Genomic DNA, 24585 nt, shown 5'->3' with positions numbered 1-24585 from the left:
GGACTTGGATTAGCACAACTTCCCCAGAGCACTATGATGCCAAGAGCTTACTGCTGAAACAGTAAAACAGTATGTGATAGCAATTCAGGGAAAAGAAATACATATTGTGGGCAGTGGAATAGGTCCTTTTGGATATGAATTTGGAGAATGAAACTTTGGCAATAAGAATGGGAGAGGGGTTGGTAGGCCATGGTATATGGGTGTGGGGAGCTGTTTCCAGAGCTCTCAGTTGGCCTAAACACTCTCAATTAAAATTTCTCTTTCCTTTGAAGGAATGCAGTGTAAATGATAACATCAAATATCTTCAGACTTTCCTCAGAATTTATATTATTGCTTCTTTTAAATCTACACAAGCATGTACATATACACATAAACTCTCAGGGTTATAGGGAAGGTGCTACTGAGGTCTGAGCAGGGAATGGAATTAATCCATCTGCTCCCAAGCATGTCCCAGCTGACCCAATATAAGCACTCTGACAAGTGCTCTCCCTGAAATTTAGCCTTTTCTGAACAGAAAAGTCTGAGTAATATTACAGTGAAGCCAGTAACCATGCCTATATCATAATGCTCATAATCTCCACAATGAGTCCAATGAATATTCTTCAAAAAGCTGATTAGGAAACCTCCATGTTCATGTTTATTGTCTTTCATTCTTTCCTTCTTATACTATTTTCTTCATTTTTTCATAAATATCTATTTATCTAGGGCTGACTATATGTTAGGCACTGAACCAGGTGCTAAGATTATGTTTTTAAACTGTCATGCCCTAGTCTTTAGTAATGAGTCACAGAGAGGCCACTCATTACAATACAACTGGAGAGTAAATGCCAAGATGGAGAGAAGCACTGGATGGATGTGTGGGAGCACAAGGGGTACCTCATTTATTAAGCATCTACTTCATGCCACTGGGCATGAAGACAACCATTCATTCTCACATGGACTGGAATCTTACAACACCCTGCTACAGAATGGACAGTTATTTGTGATAGTTGTTTCTCTTGTCCTGCACCTAGACCAATCCCCAAGACATCTTATCCATGCCCCCATCTCTAGATGTCCCCAAGAAGCCCACACAGCCAAATTCTGGGACTAAGATCATCTTCTAATGAATATGTTAATTGTTACTAGCATGCAGTAACCTCATTCGGCAATATCATAAGAAAATGCTGCCATGCATTAAATAAAATTACTCTATTTCTATAGACATTTTTAAGTCGCTCACACAAAACTCTCTGCTGGGGTATTAGACGTTAGAGCAATAGCTAGGATGTGTCTCCTATCCTTCTAGAGTGGGTCCACCAGGAGAAAGAGTACACACATAGAACCAAAATACATCAAAATACCTGAATGTCATAACGGAGTGCTTTGTAAGCATACAAAAAATGAAGTGGCTTCTTTTGGACCTGAGGACTCAGGAGGAGAAAATGGTAATTGTTCTGAGTCATGAAGATTGTTTAGAATGTCAAGAGATAAGAAACATCATTGTAAGGGGAAGAAAAAATAAAACTAAAAGAACTATGAATGGGAAAGTACAAGGTATGCTTGTACGAAAACACTTGGTGCACTTGGAATGTTATCAGGAAGGCTATCAGGAGGAGATAAAATAGGAAAGCGGAGGGCAGATCAAATTGGCCTCGAATGCCAGGCTAAATCATTCAAGGTACGTTCTCTGATACTATTCTAATCCTAATATAGCTCCATGACAGAGTCCAAATCATCCTTTAACTTGGTTGGTGAAAGTTTTATCTTGAATGGGAGCAAAGAACCAGATTGGGTGAGAAGTGGCAATAGCATGGAAAAAACACAATCACTGCTTTAGGAACTTCCAGACTGGTGGGCAGCCAGTTTTATCCACAGAATAGAATAAATTCAGCACTTCAAAATTTAATATTCACTAATTAAAAAAAAAAAATCAGCCAGGCGTGGTGGCTCATGCCTGTGATCCCAGCAATTTGGGAGGTAGAGGCAGGTGGATCACTTGAGGTCAGGATTTTGAGACCAGCATGGCCAACATGTTGAAACCCCATCTCTACTAAAAATAAAAGAATTAGCCAGGCGTGATGGTGCATGCCCATAATCCCAGCTGCTCTGGAGGCTGACACAGGAGAATCTCTTGAACCTGGGAGGCAGAGGTTGCAATGAGCCAAGATCGCGCCGCTGCACTCCAGCCTGGGCAACAGAGCAAGATTCCATCTAAAAATAAATAATAAAAATAAAAAAATCTAACTTCCACCCCTTAATGTGATTTATTTTTGTGCTCCTTGGACATGTGTGGTCATTTTATCGACAGATAAAATGTATGTATTTCTTGGGGGAAATGGCCCCAGAGAAATTCTTCCTGTGATGGAAATGAAGTGATTAATACTTTACTGGACTTTATGCATGGATATGACATATACAGTGATAGTTATAAATCTACGAATTCTCAGGGGCCCAAGGTGTAGCCTGCTTGCATTTACAGACGAAATAAATTTAATTTGGGACCAAGAAAAAATGCATACAGATAGTAACATGCATAGAAATGAGATTTATGCTGTTTAAGAGAATTATATATGGACACAGGAGGCAGAGAGGAGGGATTGTTACTTGCATTTGAAAGATGGTCTATTTGTGAATTGTGTCTTCTATCTCTGGAGGAGGAGAGAACAGCAAGGGAGATTCACTCCAAATACACTTTTGTCACCCCCATGGCAGGTTTCTTCAGTTTGTAGTTGTTACATTTAGATATGATGCAGCCTCTGTGGATGTTAAATTATCATGATAATTGGGCCTATGATAGAAAAGTCGTTGTCTTCTCTTTGCTGTTCAGGTAATTTCTCATATTGATAGCCATTTTGTGTACATGAATGAAGTTGCGTACAACACTATGAAGTTATCAGATCAGGGTTCCACTTCTGCCACCAACATTTTCTAGCTGTGTGACTGGGCATATTTCACAACTAGTGTGAGCCTTAGTTTTCACATATGTACAGTGGAATAAGACTATATTCCACAAAGAGCTTTTGAAAGAATTAAAAGGGAGCATATATAAAAGCTAGACGGTGTGAGCTAGTAATGTACAACTTGGTGGGATATGAAACTCAACAAAAGGGTCTGAATAAGGAAACCCAAAATGTGACTTATTAGTCTTATCAAAGGGAGATCAGCTGGGAGGAAGTGACAACCACATTTATGATATGACACTATACACAGAAGGGCTGCCCTCAGATGTCATTAATTTTGAATCATACCACAATGACATTAAGACAACACACTTAAAAAAAACACATCTAGGCCAGGCACAGTGGCTCAACGCCTGTAATCCCAGCACTGTGGAAGGCCAAGGCAGGCAGATCACTTGAAGTCAGGAGTTTGAAACTAGCCTGGCCAACATGGTGAAACCCCATCTCTACTAAAAAATAACAAAAATTAGCCAGGTGTGGTGGTGCACGCCTGTAATTCCAGCTACTTGGGAGGCTTTGGTGGGAGAATCGCTTGAACCGAGGAGGCAGAGGTTGCAGTGAGCCAAGATTGCACCACTGCACTCCAGCCTGGGCGACAGGGGGAGACTCCATCTCAAAAAAACAAAGACAAACCACACCTCTACATTTCAAATATGCACATGAGCACTACACATCTTAATCATCTCTCAAAGTGAATAATTAGCTTTCAAAGGTTGTTCTTCTCCCCCTTTTCAAGAGCAAGCAGAGAAAAAACAAAACAAGTGCAGGCTATTGCCAGATAGATACCCTCCTGCATGATCTGCAGTCATTGCTTTGTGGATCCAAGCTGAGGTCCAGTTGCGCAGGGAAGATTCCACACCAAAAAAAAAAAAAAAACCCAACATCACATACGAAAGCTTTTAGCATTGGGGGCAAGCAATGATGATTCTACATTCTAATTTATACTGAGAAAAGAACATACATTTTTCTCTTTTCTGCTGTGAATTCAATTCTCTAACAGAGCCAAATTTGATTAGACCAACACAGGCTGAATTTTAATGTGTAGATTTCAGGTGGTTTATTTCTTACTTTCTGCAAAGGTGCTGATATCACGTAAAATTTAACCAGGGCTTATTCTAGCCAGAAGACATGTCCTTAGACAGCCAGTATGACCTTGGTAGCTCTGAGCCAGGTAAAGAGCAAATCTTCCACATGCTCTAATCCTCTAAGTGTGTTTTGGAAACAGGATTTACATGTCTCCCTACTAGATGCTGTATACTTAGAACCAAACAGCATTACAAAGTAGACTTCCTAGGCCATTGTCTTTCTGCTTAGTAATTTAACTAGAATAAATTGAATGCTCTGGATGTTTTCTTCCTCCTCCTCCAACTCCTCTTCTTCCTTCTTCATCATCATTGTCAACATCATCAGACATTGATAATAGAGCAAATCTATGAAAGAGTTATGCTAAACACTAAGTTGTCCTAAATTAGCTCAGAAGGTCTTGCCAAGCCCTGAATACAAAAAAGGGCAGGAGCAAGTTTGTTGCAAACTAATTTTCAACTTATTATGAGGAGAATGGGCATTTATTATGAGGAGAATGGACAGTCTCGCTCTGTCACCCAGGCTAGACCCCTACTTTGTACAGCTTCTTTACATGTGTCATCTTATTTATCTTCACAATGGTCTTGTAATTGTAGTTGGCATTATTTCCAACTCAGAAAGGTTAAGTAATTTGCCCCTGGTCACCCCAGCAGTAAGTATGTACTTACTCTCTGACATTCCTTCTGAGATTTTTTTTTACCCTAAACTCAGTGTTCTTATTCAATTCAATTGATATTTATTGAGTACTTATTATGTACTAGGTACTTACTTGTACTAAGAGCTGAGTATGCACAGTTAAATAAGACATAATGTCTTCCTCCATAAAGTTTTAGGCTGGCAGGGGAAACAGGTATAATAAACATAAAAGATACAATTTTCATAAATGCAAAAATGAATATATATATATGAGGTATAGAGTGAGTACGATAAAGGGGGGCATGATTAGTTTCACTGAAAGCAGCAAAATCATAAAAGACTTACTATCAAATTTTAAACAAAGAGAAGGAGTATGCCATGCAGATAAGAATAAAGGCTGCGTGTTGCAAACAGGCCATTTACCTGTTTAAATAGAAGCTGTCTTCAGCCAAGAGCATCTGGAGTAGAAAGTGTTTCAGTCTTGAAAGGGAATCTGAGGCACTATGATATCTGAAGCAAAGAAATTTTATACACTTCCTTAAATGATTATTTTATAGTAAGCTAGAATTTGTGTATGAATTTTGCTAACAGCCTAGATGTGGAATTTTTAAAGCAAGAGGAATATGTTCACATTCAGGTGGCATGTTTAAATAAAAAGAATTTTTTTTCATATCTTGCTACATTGTATTAGTTTCCTATTGCTACTATAACAAATTACTACAAATTTAGTGGCTTATTACAGCACAGTTCTATTCTCTTACAGTTTTGGAGGCCAGAAGTCTGAAATCGGTTTCACTGGGCTAAAGTCAAGGTGTGAGCAGGGCTGGTGAAGAATCTATAAGAAATCTATTTCTTTGCATTTTCTAGCTTCTGGAGGCCACCTATGCTTCTTGGCTTGTGACCCCCTTCCTCTAGCCCTCCAACCTCTTGTTTTCATTATCTCACCTTCTATTTCCTCCTTTGACCTTGCCTACCTCTTACATGGACCTGTGTGATTATATTTAGGACACACTCATATAATCCAGGAACATCTCCCCATCTCAAAACTCTTAATCACACCTTCAAAGCCCCTTTCAGCATAGTAAGTAACATTCACAAGTTCTTAGGATTAGGATATGGATATACTTAGGGGCCATCATTCAGCCTATTGCACACGGGCATTACAGTCAAAACTTCTTGCATTGGCATTACTTATTGGGTGCATTTTGTCTGGTGATTGTTAGAATGTCTGTGCTAATTTACACTTGTCCAGGTCTGCCTCCTTTTATAATATCAAGATAACTAGGGGCAAATAATGTTTTCTCTAGCAAACCCCTAATACGTTTGAATAAAGTCAAAAAATTTTCTCTATTCTGATTAAAGGAAGCCAAAGCAAGAGCACATTGAGAAACCTTCATACCTATGCTAATGGAGACTTGAACATTAAGGAATATGTATAGAAATCATGGAGGAAAAACAGACATTCTTGAAATGCCACCTGAAACGGAGAGGGGAAAGAAATTCCCTTTATGCCTCCCTTCCTCCTACCCTCCAATCTCCTGTTAGTGCCTCCCATTGGCTGAACCTAGTCAGAAGTCATTTTCCCAGGGAGCAAATTCCAAATTAAATTCTGAATTACATGCAAATTCCATGTAATTTACATGAAGTCAGCCCTTATGATATAAAACAGAGCAGGGGAAGTAAGGGAGTTAGATATGAAAGAAAATGATCAGCACACAAACTGGATCTTGGGAAAACCAGGGTTGAAGTTCTTACTGAATTTGTCCTAGTTATTCCTGCCTCAGCCCCTTCAACTTTGCCTAAATATCCAGACATTCTTTGCATAGAAAGAATTTCCTCACTTCACTGGTTCTTTACAACCTGAGTCATTAGTGATGGCACTATTCATTGTGTATGATTTCAAGATCACTTTCCTGACCAGGCCTTGGAATTTCTTAGCCATTCCCCCTTTCAGCACCAGGAGGGAATAGGAGCTGGGAGAAGATGGGGGCTAGTGGGGCATATTGTATTTACCAGTCACTGGGCTTGATCACAGAACTGGAAACTAGAATGCCCAGCAGGAAAAATTCCTCACGTCACAGTGGATTTTGATCAAATACTAACTATCCTGAGTATATTTTAAAATTTGTACTGCAGTTTCTATACTTAGAGGCCAATGCTTTAAACTCCCCACTCAGCCCTACTTCCATTGAGCACTCCTTCTCCCCCAACCCCTTGTTGTGCCTGGCCTCTAATCCAAGCTTTTACCAGGCCCAGGAGACCATCCTAACTGGATTTTAATTTCATAATAATCTTTAGCAACACATTGAGTTCAATTCATTATAGCCCTAAGTAGAAATGCAAATGAAATAGAGCTTCCCATCTCTGGCCTTGAGAAGCTGCCATTGCTGCTTCTTTTTAACTTTTAAAAGGTATAAAGGAAGTTTCAAAGAAATGTACAGAGAGCTCCTGTGCATCTTCCACCCTGCTTCTTCCCAGTGTTGACATAATGCATAGCTATGGTGCAATGTTGAAACCAGGAAATGTCTACATCCACAGAGAAGCAGCTTCATTTTGTAAGTTTAAGAAGATTTCTCAGGGCTGGGGATGGTGGTGGTAGGCAATATTGTAGTAATAATATTATCCCATATATTCACACAATGCTTCTGTACGTTTTAAAGCTCTTTTATCCCTTCCCATGAATGTAGGGGTCCTATTAGCAAGTTCCACATTCAGCCAAGGGATGCTGACATCTCAGTTTTACTTGGCAACTCAAAAGCCAGAGATTTTATTATAAGGGGCTGCTTCCCATTTTCTCATAGAAGGACACTAACATCAAGTTATCCCATCAAAAGATGACTTCGTCCCCATTGTCCTGTACTTTCTATTGATTGAAAGAAATTTCTCCTCTTCAGAGGCAGAAGAGGCATAATCCTTGCCTCTGTGTAGCTGCTCCCCTTTCTCTGATATGCCTTCCTTCATCCCTACACCTAGTCTTCTAGACTACCCAATGCTTCCTCATCCTCTAAGATTAGGTCTAGGTGTTACCTCTTCTTAAGCACCATCCTCTTTGTACTTCCTCTCTGTACTGTGTATACCAACACAGCTCTTTGTTCATGCCTTAACAAACTTACTGTCTGTTTTCTTGCCTGTGTCCCCTAATCAACAGGGAGTCCTTTGATGGTAAGAATTATATGTTTAAACCTTAATTTCTATCCCCAGAACTTGTTGTAAATGGATTAATAGACAGATTCATGGCATAATTCTGTGTCAATCTGGAAAGGCAGGAAAGCTTTAATAAAAACTGAATAAAAGGTATAAAAATAAATTCTAGTTTACCTTCTCTTGAGGTCTTCTGTACTTTTTTGCAGATGTCACAAGGTTTGGGGACATAGAACATGTGATGATGACAGAGCTGGGTCCATATGAGCTTTTCAAATAGACTGATGGCAAGAAAGCAGCCAGATTAAATTAAATAGAATTAAATATAAATTTTGAGTTCCTTGTTAAATGTGATAATTTAAACACCTGCCTATATTTTTGTTCCCGTCCAAAACTCCACTAAAGTAACAATTAAGGAAGTTAAATAGGGGGCCGGGCGCGGTGGCTCAAGCCTGTAATCCCAGCACTTTGGGAGGCCGAGACGGGCGGATCACGAGGTCAGGAGATCGAGACCATCCTGGCTAACACGGTGAAACCCCGTCTCTACTAAAAAATACAAAAAACTAGCCGGGCGCGGTGGCCGGCGCCTGTAGTCCCAGCTACTCGGGAGGCTGAGGCAGGAGAATGGCGTAAACCCGGGAGGCGGAGCTTGCAGTGAGCTGAGATCAGGCCACTGCACTCCAGCCTGGGCGTCAGAGCGAGACTCCGTCTCAAAAAAAAAAAAAAAAAAAAAAAAAAAAAGGAAGTTAAATAGGTAAAAAATCTAAGATCCAAAAAGAAGTTGGTCAAGACAACACAAGTAAGACATATGAACAAAACTTTGGAAGATGGAATGCTGATGATTGATTGGAAAATGACACATCAGAGCTGAGAAGGCAGAAACCCAAGTACTTACAGGAATATGAAGCTAATGAGATGTGCAGAATCCAGGAAGGACTCGGGTATTAAAGGCCTTGGGTATCTGAAGACATGGATGTGAGGAAGTCCTGAAAACACAAAGATTAGTTAGAAGTTTTAAAAGGAGCAGCTAGAGCTTCAAATTCTCTCTTCGACCTGCCAATCATTCCCACCCAGCCAATGTTTCCTCTTTGGAAAGACTGAACCAGATTGGACCTGAGGCGTCAGACATGGATGATGGTGGGGGTAAAATGCTGCACAGGGAACACAGATATAAAAGAAGGTACTTAGTGAATTATGAGACATACCCCCACCCCGACACTTGTCTAAGCCCCTCTCCTCCCTTCACTCCCAGAACCTGGTAACCAGGCTTTTAACCTGAAATAAATGATATTAAGAGACTCTGGGGAAACTGACTTGGCATAGAGATTTATAGGTCCTGATATTTGAGTGTCTCCAAAATGAACACATCACCTGTTTACCACTATTCAACAATACTTGCCTGCACAGAGAGCTTCCAATCAGCATTTTAGTGCCTCATTATTAATTTGGACTTATAAGCAAGGATCACCAGACACCTGAGGATATCCTTAAAACAAAACAATAACAAAGAATCCAGAGAATCAAGAGATAATGCAAAGAATAGAGGGAAACATCAAAATGCCTCTAATTAATATACTTAAGAAGATGAGACACACATTAATTGAGAACAGTAGCTTTTAAAAAGGAACATTTAGGGAAGAAAGAGCTTTGGACATTTAAATGTATTAGATCACACCTAGAATATCATGTTCAGTTCTAGGAGGACTCTCCCCTACCCCCATCATAGGAGGGGCATTGACAAAGTAGAGGTTGCCCAGAGGAAGTCAGAACCTGGATGTATTCATTCATGCACATACATGTGCACATGGCAAACATTTGTCATTTGCCTTCATGAGCCAACCAGACACAGTTCTAGGAGCGAAGAAATCAGAAAAGAGCCAGAGGAGGCTGAGTGCTCAGGATTTGGGAAAGGATGGAGACAGATAATACAAAATAAAGTACAGTGGTGAGCAGAGTGTGAGAGAAGAGGGGAGACCAGCAGAAGTGTCTGCAGAAAGCCGTAAGGGGAACAGCTGAAGGATGTGAAGGGGAGAAGGTGTGTTACCAAAAGAACAGAAGAAATTAGAGCTTTTCCTTCCTTCTTTCCCTCCCTGCTTCCCTCCCTCCCTCCCTCCCTCCCTCCCTTCCTCTTTCTCTCTCACTCTGTTTCATATATGAAAGGCTATTAAATAGAGGGAGAGAATTTGTTCTACATAGGAGATAAAAAAGGATTCAGGTAATGACTGAAAATGGGAAACAAACTAAGCTGTTTGAGCAAGGAATATTAAATTCCTACTCAAGACTGGCTTTTGTCTGAAAGGTGTTCTTTTCACATCCTCTTGTGTCCAGATAAATCCAAAGTGTTCCAAATAGAAACCTGCTGTTTCTGCTATAGTTCTCCGCCGAACCGAGCTAGCTTGATAAGTTCTTGTGTATCTGTTAGTTTATTCTAAAACCGATCAAACAAAAGTAGATTGTATCAAAGAGGATAATTTCTTAAATTGATTTATAGAAACCAGCTCCATTTTGGTTAAAATAAATAGGAAAGTTGTTGGAATGTGGTGATTCCTGGCTTTTGGATTTAAAGCATGAATACCATTCTCGAGCAAGTCCCACAAAATTCAGGCACAGACTAAAGGAGATGGAGAATAAATTTTCCAGCAAATAACAGTGGAAAATAACTTACCCTGTAACTGTGCTATAACAACCCCCAGAATCGGGCTTCAGTCATCCTGCATCTCCCAAATTTTCAGCCTTTTGTTGTACAAACTGCAAATAATTGACACCAGGCTCTGAGTCAGCTTTCTGATCCTCACCCTCATGGTTCAAATTGGAGTCTAATTATAGGATCTCCTCCTACACCTCCATAAGCAGCATGCTTGGGATTTCTTCTTAAATTATTAATCAGAGGAAAGATAAATTTGCCTGTTTTGGTTATACAGGGATGAATTGTCTCCTAGCTGATTTTTGTTTATTTATGCATAAAGGTCTACTTTTAATGGTTGCTTACTTTTATTATTTCCTAATTTTTTCGTGAGTCTGGAGGATAGAATGGTCAGATTAGTATATGTTTCATACAGCCCTATCTGTCACTGCAGCACAGCCCTCATCTATAAATATTCCTTAGGCTCTGATGTATCAATTGCTTCAATAGTTAAAGATGTATATTCCCATGTTCCCAGTCACTGGAATTCAGAAAGCCTAGGTCATAATGATATCCCTTTAAACCCAATGTGTCCCAACATGGACTCAGTGTCATTTTCTTTTCTTCCTCTCAATGGTAGCTCCTTTCTGTTCCCAGTCAGTTGCCCAAGCTGGAAACTTGAGGGAACCTTGGACACTTCCACTCTTTCTCATGGGCCATACTGAATTAATCAGCAAAGACTCTTATTTACACTTACCAAATGTATGGTCCTTCTCCATTTCCATCTTCTTCACCACTTCTCACCCAACCATTGAAAGAGATGTCTAAATGACCTCCAGGTTTTCTATCCACTATCCAGGCTTTCCATCATAATACTGGGAACTAAATGACAAATATCATATATCCCTTAAAAAACACTCAATGATTTTATAATATCTTTGTTTTAGAGGTCAAATTTATAGCAAATAGTACTGTGCAATGAATGGTATGGGGTTATATTTTGGCCTCACTTAAGAGACAATTCCAAATTCATGTACAACCAGGGAGTTCTTCACTTTCTTATACATCCTTTGCCAAAAATTAGGGAAACAATTTTTTAGAAAAAAGTACTGAAATAAGCAAAAGAAATTTCTTTTCTGAGTCATGGAAGTAGCTAAACTGAGCATGAAATTGTTACCATAAATTGCACTGAGGAATTTCTATTCAGTTCCTGTTTATGAGTTTGGGGGCTGTGGGTAATTTCCCATTATGTGATTTTTCTGGCTGCATACCACAAAATACTTGCAATATTAATATGATAAATAGGAACACATTTAGCATCTCAAGGAGTAAAAGGTAATCTTCAGACTGAGGGAGAATCTAGCTAGGTAATTTTAGGATTCAGAAATAGATAATTATGTTGAGAACAAAGTTATGAATATAAACAATTCTCTCAATCCATCTCTCTGCCGCTTCTTGCTTTCACCTCAATTGAAAACTGAAAATTATTTTAGTGGGAGAGCTATAGAGGAGTAGAACATATTTAACGAATTCTCCACATTTTGAAATGGCTGGTTCACTTTCTTCTCAGAAAAAGGGAGAGATGGCCACATTAGCAGCCTCACTCCATCAGTTAGACATATGTCAGGTACCTGCAATGTGCCTCACAGATACTAAGTAAGTACTTACAGATAAATAGTTGTATGTATGCTGAGTGCTGCAAAAGAAAAGTATCTGTTGTATTTGAAGGAAAGACCTGCCGTATCTCAAAATGATATCTTGAGAAGCTTTCATTTGAGGAGTTTATTGGGGAAATCAAACAAAGCCTTTTCATTTTGATCATGCCAAATCACCTGTAGAATTCACTATAGACATATATCTATAGTCATATCAGAAATTGGCTGCTAAATGGTTACTTAGGGTAATCAAACAAGTCTGAGACAGCCATGGACCTGTTCATGTCAGGAACAAAACAGAGAAAAGTAATCCCTTGTAAAAGGAAGTCTGGAATCAATGTAGCGAAAAAAAAAAAATGAATAAAACTAGGACTAGAAGATTCGAGTTTGAGTCCCAGTTCTGCTGTGTGGCCTTGGATAAATTGACTAGCCTCCTTGAGCCTCCATATTCCCTTAGTGGTCTTCCCAATGTGGCTCTATTTACCTAGGAATAGTGGTGTATTAGTTTGTTTTCATGCTGCTGATGAAGAAGCAAGTCACATTTTACATGGATGGCGTCAGGCAAAGAGGAAACTTAGATGTTATTTTAGCTCCTAGCTCCATGATTTTTATACAAAAGAACAAGACAAATTCTGCAAAGATTTAATATTAGAGTTTGCCAAGAAAGATTTTCTTATCTGGTGGATGCAGTCTTAGATACTATGCCTTAAATTAAAAGGCACAGTTCCTAGTTCCTTCTGATGCACCATTAGCTATAAATCACACCAATTAAACTACAGCCTGTGCATCCCTGCTCTGGCACTTTCACTCAACCTGCCAATAAAATCTTGAGAGAATCACCATTGGCAGCTAGGCCCTAGTAATATCTGAAGTTTCCATTTTCCCCCACAGAGTTTCACATTTACTCTTTCATGCATGATGTCCTTTGTGGCTTTATTTTTACAGCTAAGACAGAAATCTAATTCTACTTTTGAGATAAATCTCAGACAGAGGAAGTAGTCATGTAGGCAGGTTGGGATACTTTTAAAGACTGCATTGGCAAGAATTACTTTTGTCACCACTTTCTATTTATACTGTACAATTCATTTTACCAAACATTTTTATGTTTTATGTTTCTTCATTTGATCTTCACAGCAATCTTGTAATGTAAGCAGGAAATCAGTGATGTCTCCATTTTGTAGACAGGGAATATAAAGCTTCAAGAGAGCCTCATGGTTTTTTTTGTTGTTGTTCATTTATTGAGCACCTAGTCTGTTCCTAACAATGGACTATGCCATTTACAACTGCTGTTGTGTTTACCTTTCAAAAAATCTGATCAGGTAACCACTGTTTTTCTATTGTACCTATGAGAAAACTGAGTATTCTCTAAATTGAGTGTCTTATGCAAAATCCACACTAAAAATCAGTAATAAACTTATGATTCAAACATGAATCAGATTTATCTCAGTCTTAAAAAATAATAATACATCAGTTACTCCTATCACCGAAAGAAAACAGACTTTGCCAACCTCAGAAAGCTTCTGTGCTGACTCCATTTTGCAATAATCCTGATAATCAAAGAAAATCTGCCTTTATTAATCTATAAAATAAAGCTTGCATGAAGCCAAATTGAAATTTGATGCATGTAATTTTCAGAGTTATATGAATATTATATGAAATAGCTAGTTAGGGATTCAGATTGTTATTTGCCTATAAAACTTACTTTATTTCACACATTAAAGAATTGCTAAGTGTTTGGCTGAAACCTCTTTAAAGTTTCTCCATCCAAGCTGCAAGAGATTGTTCTAGTCAAAACAAATGATCCCAATTCTATCTGAAAACAGAGAAGAGGTGGGGAGGAATGGACAAAGACATACCTTAATTCAGTGTATTATTAAAAATTATTCTAAAAGGCTGATCTATTTAGTATTAGATCTGGTAAACTAAATGATCATTTTTGTTTATCAGAACTCTTCATTTAACTCATCCAATTCAGCAAGCATTTATATTAGCATTTATTAGCTGATAACTGTGTGCCACACTCTGTGCCAAGTGTTAGGAACACAGAAAAAAAAAAAACTTGATAACATCCTTGCCCTCACGGTATCCACAACTGAGTTATTAATGGTCAATACCAAAGAGGTACAAGAGATAGGTGCATACATCGTCTTCCTTTGTGGAGTGCAGAAAAGATAGACTCTTGCTATTGTCTAGAATTTCTGGTTAAAGTTGGATTCTGATGAATTTAGTTCATAATCTATTTGTCTCTCTCTGTCTCTGTATCTCTCTCTATGTCTCTCTGTCTCTCTCTCTCTCTCTCTCTCACACACACACACACACACACACACACACACACACACACACATGGATTGGTAAGCCAAACATCTGTAAATCTTTAGCAATGGAAAATTCCATGTCACCACTTCAACACAGAGGCAGTTTGCCAACTTGAGAGATGAGCTAAGTCAGGGGTTGAAGTAAAAGCTAGTGAAATCCTTAGGCCGTAGCCTGGAGAGATCCACCCCAAATCCTTCCAGTCACCACAGCTCAGTGCTCTTGATGGAGGTGGGCATTCCAATGCATATCTGGGAGGGAAGCCAGCCTCCTCAAATAGTTCCTAATGGTGCCCTTCCTGACAGGATGACTTGAAAAGCAGCCAGGGTGAGAAAAGCTCTATGTGTATCTCTGAAGCCTAAAGTAATGTGACTGGGCCCCTTCTGTGCATATCTGGTTCTGAAATCCCAGGAAAACTAGAAAAAGAAGAGGTAATGAAATGGCAACCATCTAATATTTTCTGAGCTCCAAATAATTAAAATTATTTTTGTATCATCAAATGAAAGAATCTTGACAAAGCATTGCTTCTTGAAATTGAGGTATAAACAGTGTTCTATGGCTAATCCTCTTATGTGTGACTATTTGGTTAAAAGTCCAGTGGAAAGAGAGCAGTAGTACATTTGTTTGGGATTTTCTAGTTTTAAACATTCTGAATTATCATATTTCATTGGTTATAAGACTCACATCTTCCCCCTCCACAAAATTCATTTCAGCTTGTGAAATCAGAAGAGTCTTGTGTCCACCCTCTCCAAAAAAAGATGCTATTATTAATTGATGGTGCATTTTAAAATCAATACTGCTTAAAAGGATGAAAATAAATTATATTCTCTTAGATATTCAGAACAACAATGTATAGGGGTAGGGATGATTTCTCCATTTTACAAATGAGAAAACAGTATCTCTGAGTGGGTATAGTATTTTCTTAACATCTCTCAGAGCCAGGACTCAAATCCAGAAACTCTGATACCAAGGTACTGCTTTGAACCCCAAGTTGCTCTTCTCGCTCTGTAAGTAACCAGATAGTTCACAAAGATTTAACCTGTCCCAATTTGTCCATTTTAACATGGAACTGACTGTATTAGCGTCTTTCCATGATAGAAGGGTTTCTTGATATCCTGTTACCATCTAAAAAGAACATGATACTCCTCAAATGGAGCAGATATTTAAATACCAAATGTTCTTTTTGTATTCACAAGAAGAAACTAGAAAATTACAAGCAACTATGCACTAGCCTGTGAGCCTCTTGAGGAAAAAAATCTGTTCAGTGGATTCAGTATCCCTAGCAATTAGGATTGTGCAAGGCATGTAATAAACCCCGAAGAAATATTTACTGAATAAATGAAAGAAGGATGTTTCTACCAAAGAAATGGAAACATTTATAATTGCTCACAGCACCTCATCCCTGGAGCAGTGATTAGATGCTCTGCTAAGAATAGATGTAAATCATTCCTGCTTCATCCTTACCATGTACCCTTCCTGAGCCTCAGTGACAATGAGGGTCACATCCAGGTAAACAATATTGTGACCCCAAACAGACTACACACCATTGACATTTACCCTAACCCTATTGGAAGTTATCCTAAAGCTCAAATTTCCTTTATTATAAGACACCAAGAGCTTCTAGTTCAGCTGTGTCTATTTAAAGCGTTGCGTACGTACAGCAGGTGTTCTCTTCAAACTAATTCTCCTGTAGTGTGGAAATGGATAACTCAGCAGGAAAGTAGTCTCTGTTGCTTGGATGTGCAGAGTCCTGTTTACAGCCCAGTGATCTTACCAGTTGTTGTTAAAGCTGCACACGTTTATAATGAACAAATAGAAAGAGGGTGCCACCGTCACCGTTAGTACCACTAAGAACTGCATATGTCTTTGTCCTAATAGGAGTTGCCAAAGTAATAACAGCAACACCTATCTTATATTTTCAAATCACTTCAGTCAAATCTCATTTTGAGTCTCACAACCACTTTGTGAGGTGAACCTCACAATTTGTAGATGAACAAACTGAGGTTCAGTAACTTCCCAAGGCCTCATTAGTAATAAATGACAAGATTAAGACTAAAAGCTGGCCTTCTAACATAGAGTTTCTAACCCTGTTTCCTCTGTTCATGGCTTCCTCTTGTCTGGCAATCATGAGACACCTGGATGAGGTCGTGACTGATCCTGTGGCATGCTGCCCACCAGCTCACTTGCGAAGGGGAGAGGGCAGGCCATGGCCTCATGCTATTGCCTAACCCACTGAGTATATTGTTTTATTTTCTTAGAACCAAGGTAAGCCACCTGAGTCTTGAAGACATGAGCAGTTGGGCAGTTTTAATCAATGCAGATTAATCCTACTGCATTAAACAACACCAGCCTTCTTATAGGAGACAATGCCTCCTTTTCTGTGTGAATGGTAGCTTTGCATTCTGAGTCGCCTTATTCACCCTTAACAAATTGCAAACAAGTGTATGGCAGAGCCCACCTCACTGTGTAGTTTGTGATGTTCACACCTATGACCTTGCTCCATCCAAGTGTCCATCAGTAGCTCAAAGCCTTGAGACAACACTGATGAATGAAGTCACTGATATTCCTGAAAACAGCAGCAGCTTTGGAATTGGACATTATTCTCCTGGACTCCAAGTCAACTTATGAGAGTACCCTGAGTGGTTGCCTAGCAGATGAGAAGTTCCATCTGATGGCAAGTGTCCTAAAGTATGGCCATCTGTGGCTCATTCCTATATGACCTGGTGAAGACATCAATTCATAACAGGTAGAGGGAGGCTCTAACAGGGGTCTCTAGGAGCAGACACAGGTTTCCATTTTACTCAGTACAGAAAGGGGTTATAATTTTCACAAGTGATGAACAAGAATAGGTGGTGAATTACACACAGAATAGAAGGAATTGACAGTCATTACCAAGCGCCAATCTTTTAGATCCATCAGCTCTCTCATAATCTTCTCAACAGATCTTGAGGTAGGTCCAATTCTTATTCCTATTTTACTTGAGAAAAATCAAGCACAGAAAGGTTAATAACTTTCATGGTAATGTATAGCTATTTAGTGGCACAACCAAGATTCTGACTCCATCTACATAACCCAAATCTTGTATACTTTTTACTATTATCATCCATCTTGTCCAAGTGAAAACAAATGCCAGAGCCCCAGAATAAATGCACCTAGTCAGGAACAATGACTTTACATACCCAAAAATGTGGAGGAAAAAAATGGGTTATCATACACAGAGCTGGGGAAAGAACTAGCTGGAGGTAATGTTTCATGAGGCTCCTCTAAAACATTTGCTTAAGAGTTGAGTTTCAGTGTTTTGCTTCTTGTTACAGAATAAAATCCCCCCAAAACATAAAATAACTTGGAATTTAAAAAGCATTTATCAGTCACCTATTTCATGTAAAGCAAGACAGAAGAAAGTGCTGCATTTTTAATATTGTTCTATACCTCAGCATGATCATGATTAATTTTCCTGTCCATGTCCTATTCTGGAAGGAAATTCTTTCAGGTTCTGACTTGTTCAAAACTATGAAAGTCCTGTCTACACAGAAGGTAGACTGATAGACCCTGAGGTTTGGGAATAGAGATGAGTGAGGCATCCCAAGTCTCCAAGTAGCTTACAGTTTGATAGAGGGAAGGCCAGCATGCACCTGACTAACACAATAGATGAAGGGAAGGAAGAGCAAGATGTCAAGAGGGGAAGGGTAGAGAATTGAGGAGGCCTTACATTCTAAACAATTGTGGTGTTATAACCGATGTCGTGACATCATGGATACAAAATGGCTTCATGGAGATACAGGGTTGAATCCTAGCTCCATGTCCAATGTTACCTTGTAGCTCTGTGACTTTTGTGAAGTTAGTTAACCTCTCTGAACCTCTGTTTCCTCATCTGTAAAATAATATATCTACCTCAGAACTTTCTTAGGAAAAATAATATATTTTTTAAAGTATGTGGTGCAGATCCTAGCTCATTGCAGGTGCTTAGTAAACATGAATTCCACTTTGGATGATATAAAGATTGAAGCATTTGAAAATTTCATTCGAATGTTCTCCTGAGGCTTAGAATGAAGACAATGTTATGAATTTGACTGAAAAATGTTCCAAAGGGGCAGGCATAGATATGAGTAAAATATTTGAGGAAGAGAGAGAGAATTAATATTTAATGGATATGGTAGTGTTAGGTTTTTCTGTTTTAACTTGTTGAGAAAAACAATTTCAGTACTTCTATAAAACATAAAGACTTATATTTCACAATTTGCATAGCAGGTTTCATGTTTACTTCTAGAGCATTTCTAACTATAAACTTGTTTATCTCCAAGAAATTGGAGACAGAGCTCCGCTGCCACAGACACACCATTTATATTTATAAACCCAGATCTTACTAGTTTTACTACGATGAAATTTCTTGTGTGTATGTTTAGTTTTCAAAGAAAAGTAGCAAAGAGACAGATAAGCCCCTCTGACACAGGATTTAGATTAAGATGACTGTCAAAATAGGAAAGATGAAAACAAGGTAGATTCCAATTAAGGCAAATACAGTATAAATCATTCATACTGGGGAATTTTGACACCGTAGAATGTCATGCAGTCGAAACATTTGGAAAGCATGGCAGAAAACATTTTGGGTATCTAAAAAGCCATACAGTAAGGCAAATATAATTTATTATTAAGGCAAGTATCCTATTGTGTTATATAAAATGTAGCAGCTTACAAGAGCCTAACAAAGTGTTGATTGTATATAGACGAAGTGTCAGAGAATTGTTTCCAACGTATGACATGATTGACATGGAGAGATTTCCTAGAGAACAATAAAAATAGCAGAAGAATTTGGAAGTGGTAGTGATTTGACAGAAATAAAGCCTTGGAATTAGAATATTTAGTCTTGAAAAAAGTATTACTAGGGGAGATGCATGTTCATCTTTCTTACTGCAAAAACATGAAAATGGACAATTTCAGTACCTGGAGCCATTTTGTAACTGAATTCATCCAGGTATTCTACTCACTCCCTCATTTATTTTTTATTTACCAAAAAAAAGTTTATTGAGCATCTCAGACACTATGTTAGGAAAAGGAAGTTCCAAGGAGAATGAAAAATATTTCCTGCCCTCAGAGGGCTCAGTCTAATGGAAGATGAACAACTGTACAAATAACTGCAAGTTGATGTGATGAATACAATAAAGTAGCAAAGTGATTAAATGAGGGTTGAGACTTGCACAGAGTTAGATGTTTAAGAAGGGACAGCTGGAAGGTGGGATCTCCTGCCTTTATCATGGGTAATAAAGTCTTCAAAGTTATAAAGGAGAGTGTCCTCTCTCTCTAGATGGGAGAGTTAGTGGTACTCAGAGGTGACATGTGGTATTTATCAAGTGGCAGTGTAAAGCATGGGTCAGAAAAAGTTAAGAGTTTCTGATCTATGTTCCAGACAAGGCCATTTTCTTCTCTGGGAAATGCTATTAGAGGCTGTGAGATTTTTGTGCAAAGCTTTGACCAGTAGTTCCACTTCTGGTGCCCTACTAACCTGCTGTCAACATGCACACATACACCAAGATCCCTGTTTATGATTGCAAAAAGCTGGACAAGCCTAAATATCTAATGATAAGGGAGTTGTTAAATACAGTCTAAACTATGGAATAGAGTATTAAGAGTATTAAGAAAAATGATATTTATGTACATTGTAGAAGGCAGGAAAATATCCAAATTGCACTATTAAAAAAGGAGAAAAAGTCTTAATACAATAAATAGTTATGGTCTCGTTTGTATAGGTATGTGTGTATATACACACACAGCTACCCACAAACACACATATACATATCTAGCACACAATCATACATGTATCACTAGGGTAAGTTGCAGGGAAAGAGAGCAGTGAGAGAGAAGGTAGGGGAAGGCAGAAGAGACAAGAGAGTCTCTCAATTTTTATCCTGTGATTTTCTATATATTTCAAAATTTTCAACATCCATAGACTTCATTTTGTAATTTAAAAAAGAAATGAGATAATGCCCATAAAGCATTGAACATATTGTCTGCCATGTGGCCAGCAATAAATGTTAATTGACTCTTCCAAGGTGACAAGAAAATACGACTTGCTCAAAATGATTTAAATCTGCATACAGTATCGTATCTTTATTTTTTAAATTTTAAATAAAGACAGGGTCTCTCTTTGTCACTCAAGCTGGAGTGCAGTGGTGAGATCATAAGTCACTGAAACCTTGAAATCCTGGGCTCAAGTGATTCTCCTGCCTCAGTCTCCCAAATAGCTGGGACTATATGTGTGTGTCACCACGTCTGGCCTGCATACAGTATCATATTGATGTTTATAAATAAATGTTTTCTCTCACTAGAAAATGAAATAAATTTTCTTAAATTATAGTCAATAGGTTTTTACCTTAAATATGTTGTTAAATATGTATTCTGCTTATTTAATCACTTAGGACTTAATTATTCAAAGCTAAGCATAAGCAGGAAGCCTTCCAAATCTGGATAATACCAGACTTTGCTTATGCACCAGAAATTTCCAGCCAACTATTATGGCTTTATCTGTTGTGTATTAAACTTTAAAAATATTTAATATTCAGAGTTTATTTTCCTGTTATCTATTTATTACTGAAAACGAAGGTCAAATCTTTTAGAAAAGCTATCCCTACAGTACTCAATACATATTCAGTAAGCCGAAATGAAATTACACTTTGTAGAACTTTTTCTTATAAAGAATTTGAAACACTCTATAAGTAGATCATCTTTTATTATATTCATTCATCCTTGTTTTATTAAAGTTGTGAATAAATTGAATTGAAAATCAAATTGTTTTCTGAAATGTACTGATGTACTCGTACTCTATTAAAATTCTTCATGGTGAGTTTCTTTGTAATTAAAAGAACCATTTATAATTTCAATTAACATTTTTAAGTTTATTCGTGGGTAAGTTAAGCCTGCTGAATTTTCTAAAGCAAGACATTGTTTTGCCAAGGAAATGATAGAAGTTTCTAGGTTGTGATAAAAAATATTGAAACATCAAAAGACATTTCTTTTTACATGTTTATTGTGTTAATAAGTACCTTAGAACCTATTCTTTCTTTATTTTTATTGAGTTGACATGCCAAAAATATTTTTTTCTGTGAAACAATGGCAAAGGTATAATATATAGATTTCTTTGATATTTTTTATACCCATAATTTTTAATGTTTGAAAAGTTCTAAAATTTGGCATGTGGGGCAAAGTTATGGGACAAAATTGAGGTATGATCCCAGTGGTCAACTTCTAGCAGACCCCCACCCCCTAACAAAACCTAGTTAAATTAAATGACATTTCTTACACAATTCATCATCAAACTCTTGATTGTCTGGTCTATCAGGCTGAGAGTAACTAAAAACTCTCCTCAATACCCCATTGAGTTGAGATTCCCATGGATTTTTTTTTTTTTTTTGCTTTTTGTTTTTGAGATAATTATAGATTCACATGCAGCTGTAAGAAATAACTTTACTCAGTTTCTCCCAGTAGTAACATTTTGCAAAACTATTGCATGTTATGACAACTAGGATATTCACATTGACACAATTCATCAGTATTATTCAGATTTTCCCCAGTTGTCTGTGTGTGTGTGTGTTAGTTCTGTGTAATTTTATCACATGTGCAGTTGCCAATATCCACCACTACAGGCAAGATAGAGAACATTTCCATCACCGCGAGGATACTTTACGTTGCCTGTTTATAACCACATCTACCTCCACCCCTCCCCATGATTCCCCCATCCTCCCTTTCCCACCCCCAGTGGACTTTTTACAAGTTGGTAATTTGATGGTGGTGTGTTTTCTAGGTACCTTTTGGGAAATAACTGATTTATCATTTTCCTCTTGTAAATGTCTGTGAATAAATAATAGTAAACAGGCATACCCTTGAATTGTGTGTCTCCCCATTGTTTGGCAAAGGAACCAACAACGTGGATGAGGGGCTGCCTGAGCTGTGCAGCATTTCTAACTCTTGAAGGCACAGAGCCAAATTTGCTACCTTTGTTTCATTCCCAGATTACGCTCGATTTGAGGCCAAAATCCATGACCTACGAGAGCAGATGATGAACCACAGCATGAGCTCCGGGTCCGGGTCCCTGCGAACCAATCAGAAACGCTCCCTCTACGTCAGGTAGGCAATGGAATATTTCTCTATCTGCACTTTGTGAGCAATTCAACTTGAGAAAACAAAGGCAACACCACGTAGCAACAGAACATATGTTCTAATTAACCCATGTTCATCAGTACTCTACTGAAACATCTTATGTTTAACCATTTGGAATAAATGTCTGAAATGTTATTAGATTAAATTAGTTAAAGGTGCCTGCTTTTATCAAGTTATTCTTTGGCAATGTTATGATCCAGGATAAAGTGCTCAGCATAGGTAGCAATAAAAATAATGAGAAGAAACATTTTCATTTCTAATAAATTTTAAATGGCATATGTGGACCAAACCCTTGGACATTTGCTTACTGTCAATGTGAAAAGAAAATATTCCTGTATTATCTCCTAACTTGCCTGGTATTGACTGCATTAACTTTAGTGCATAAATTTAAAATCCACGGCATTCTTCTAAAGAGTCATGTACTTTTCTCTAACAAGTTTTGGCAGAAAGACTTCCTTCTGTGTCATCTCATTACCAATTGTTTCTCAGACCGTAAAAGTTACTTGTTCCTTGTCTGACAAAACTCATTAATTTACCAGAAAAAGATAAATGATTGATTGAATGTGAAATGCCTTCCTGTCTTTCATTCTAGTAGCTACCTCTTGAGTTAAGATCCATCAACACTCAACTATAACATGTTCCTTTTCCAAGACAAGCTTCCTGTATTACTTCCAAACTTCATCAGTGCTGACTGTACTTTTAAAAATATATAAGTACTAACAGGCAAAAGGAAGAAAGTGATGCCTAATTAATGGTCAACATGAATCTATGTACCATATGGAAGAACCATGCCCATTCTTATTGTATTCTCCACTCCCCACTCTGGCCCAGAATCCAATCTGACTACAACCTGAGATCATATTCTTATTACCTGAAATTTTAGGCATGAGGTATATGTTATAGATACTAATTTACAACTTGAGTTGAACTTTTGCTGTTGGTTCCACTTTGGCTCTAAAGTTAAGTCTTGTAGGTATTTGTTATTTACAGCAGGGCTTAGAAGAGAGTGGGATTCTGGAAGGCACAGGTTCACATAGGGCCTAATTTCCCGACTGAACCAATAAGCCTAGAGTCCCTTCTTATTCCAGGGAAGCCCTGAGATTAAGAAAAACAAGTTATTAACCCTTCGAATTTGGCCAACTCCATTTCAAAAGATTATTTTGATACCCTTAATTGTAATCTGTGACTGTTCAGAACCACCCTAGAGCATGTCTTGTAGTGACATCACAAATATGATGGAAAGTTAACAGCTCCATTTGTGGTTCTTCTTCTCTCTTGTATTGTATTGTTGGTCTACATGCTACAAAATATTTTTAAATTTTGAAATGTTTTAGTCCTTGGTAGCAAGTGGAAAAAGTCAGCTGGGTTAATAGGATAGAACTAAATCAGTTAGTGTAACTGAAATGCTTATATACAATAAAGCTCGAAGGGAAAATTACCAAGTATCTTATTAGAGACAGAATGCATAAATTGTTAAGATATTAGAAGAAATTTGCTGAAATATATTGCTAATAGCTATTAAGTTGTGGAAGATTAAGAAAATTAAATGAAGTGATATGATATTATATAAAATTAATACACTTATTTGAAAGAGTAGTAATTAGATTTAAATCTTTATTCTCTAAAATCATAAATAAAAGTATAACATACAGAAGAGACAAAGACTTAGAGTAACAAAAGTAATAGTTGGAGATTGTATTGAAGGGAGGAACCTCCTTTTAATGAGACTCAGAAATACTTGACACTTCATAAGAAATTCCCCAAATGAAATCTCTATAATATACAAATATGGTATTTGGTTTCCAAATGTTCAATTATTACTACTTATTTTGTACCTAGAGGGCTGACTTTAGCATCTAAATGACTCTAAGAGACATAGAATTAGAAGAAATATGGGCCGTGCGTATAGTCGTATCAGTGAATCAGAAAGAAAGAACTTACAAGAGCCCCCTGGCCTTATTCTCATGAAAAGTGATAAAACAGACCAAAAAAAAAAAAAAAAAAAAAAAAAAAAAAAAAAAAAAAACAAAAAAAAAAAATT

At 37.8% G+C, this 24585-nt stretch overlaps 1 protein-coding gene across 12 annotated transcripts in view; it reads left to right on the top strand.

The window, feature by feature from the left end:
* DLG2 (discs large MAGUK scaffold protein 2) overlaps positions 1–24585 on the top strand; it is a 2171029-nt gene that overhangs the window by 1970879 nt on the left and 175565 nt on the right. For all 12 annotated transcript variants that reach the window (XM_025355445.1, XM_025355443.1, XM_025355446.1 and 9 more), the window contains one exon: positions 22397–22511. In XM_025355445.1, the coding sequence (XP_025211230.1) occupies positions 22397–22511 (115 nt within the window). The remainder of the gene's footprint in view (positions 1–22396; positions 22512–24585) is intronic.

Source organism: Theropithecus gelada, chromosome 14 (genome assembly GCF_003255815.1).
Source record: "Theropithecus gelada isolate Dixy chromosome 14, Tgel_1.0, whole genome shotgun sequence".
NCBI lineage: Eukaryota > Metazoa > Chordata > Mammalia > Primates > Cercopithecidae > Theropithecus > Theropithecus gelada.
The sequence above is the reverse complement of the archived record's forward strand: the minus strand, read 5'-3'. Positions and strand labels throughout refer to the sequence as shown.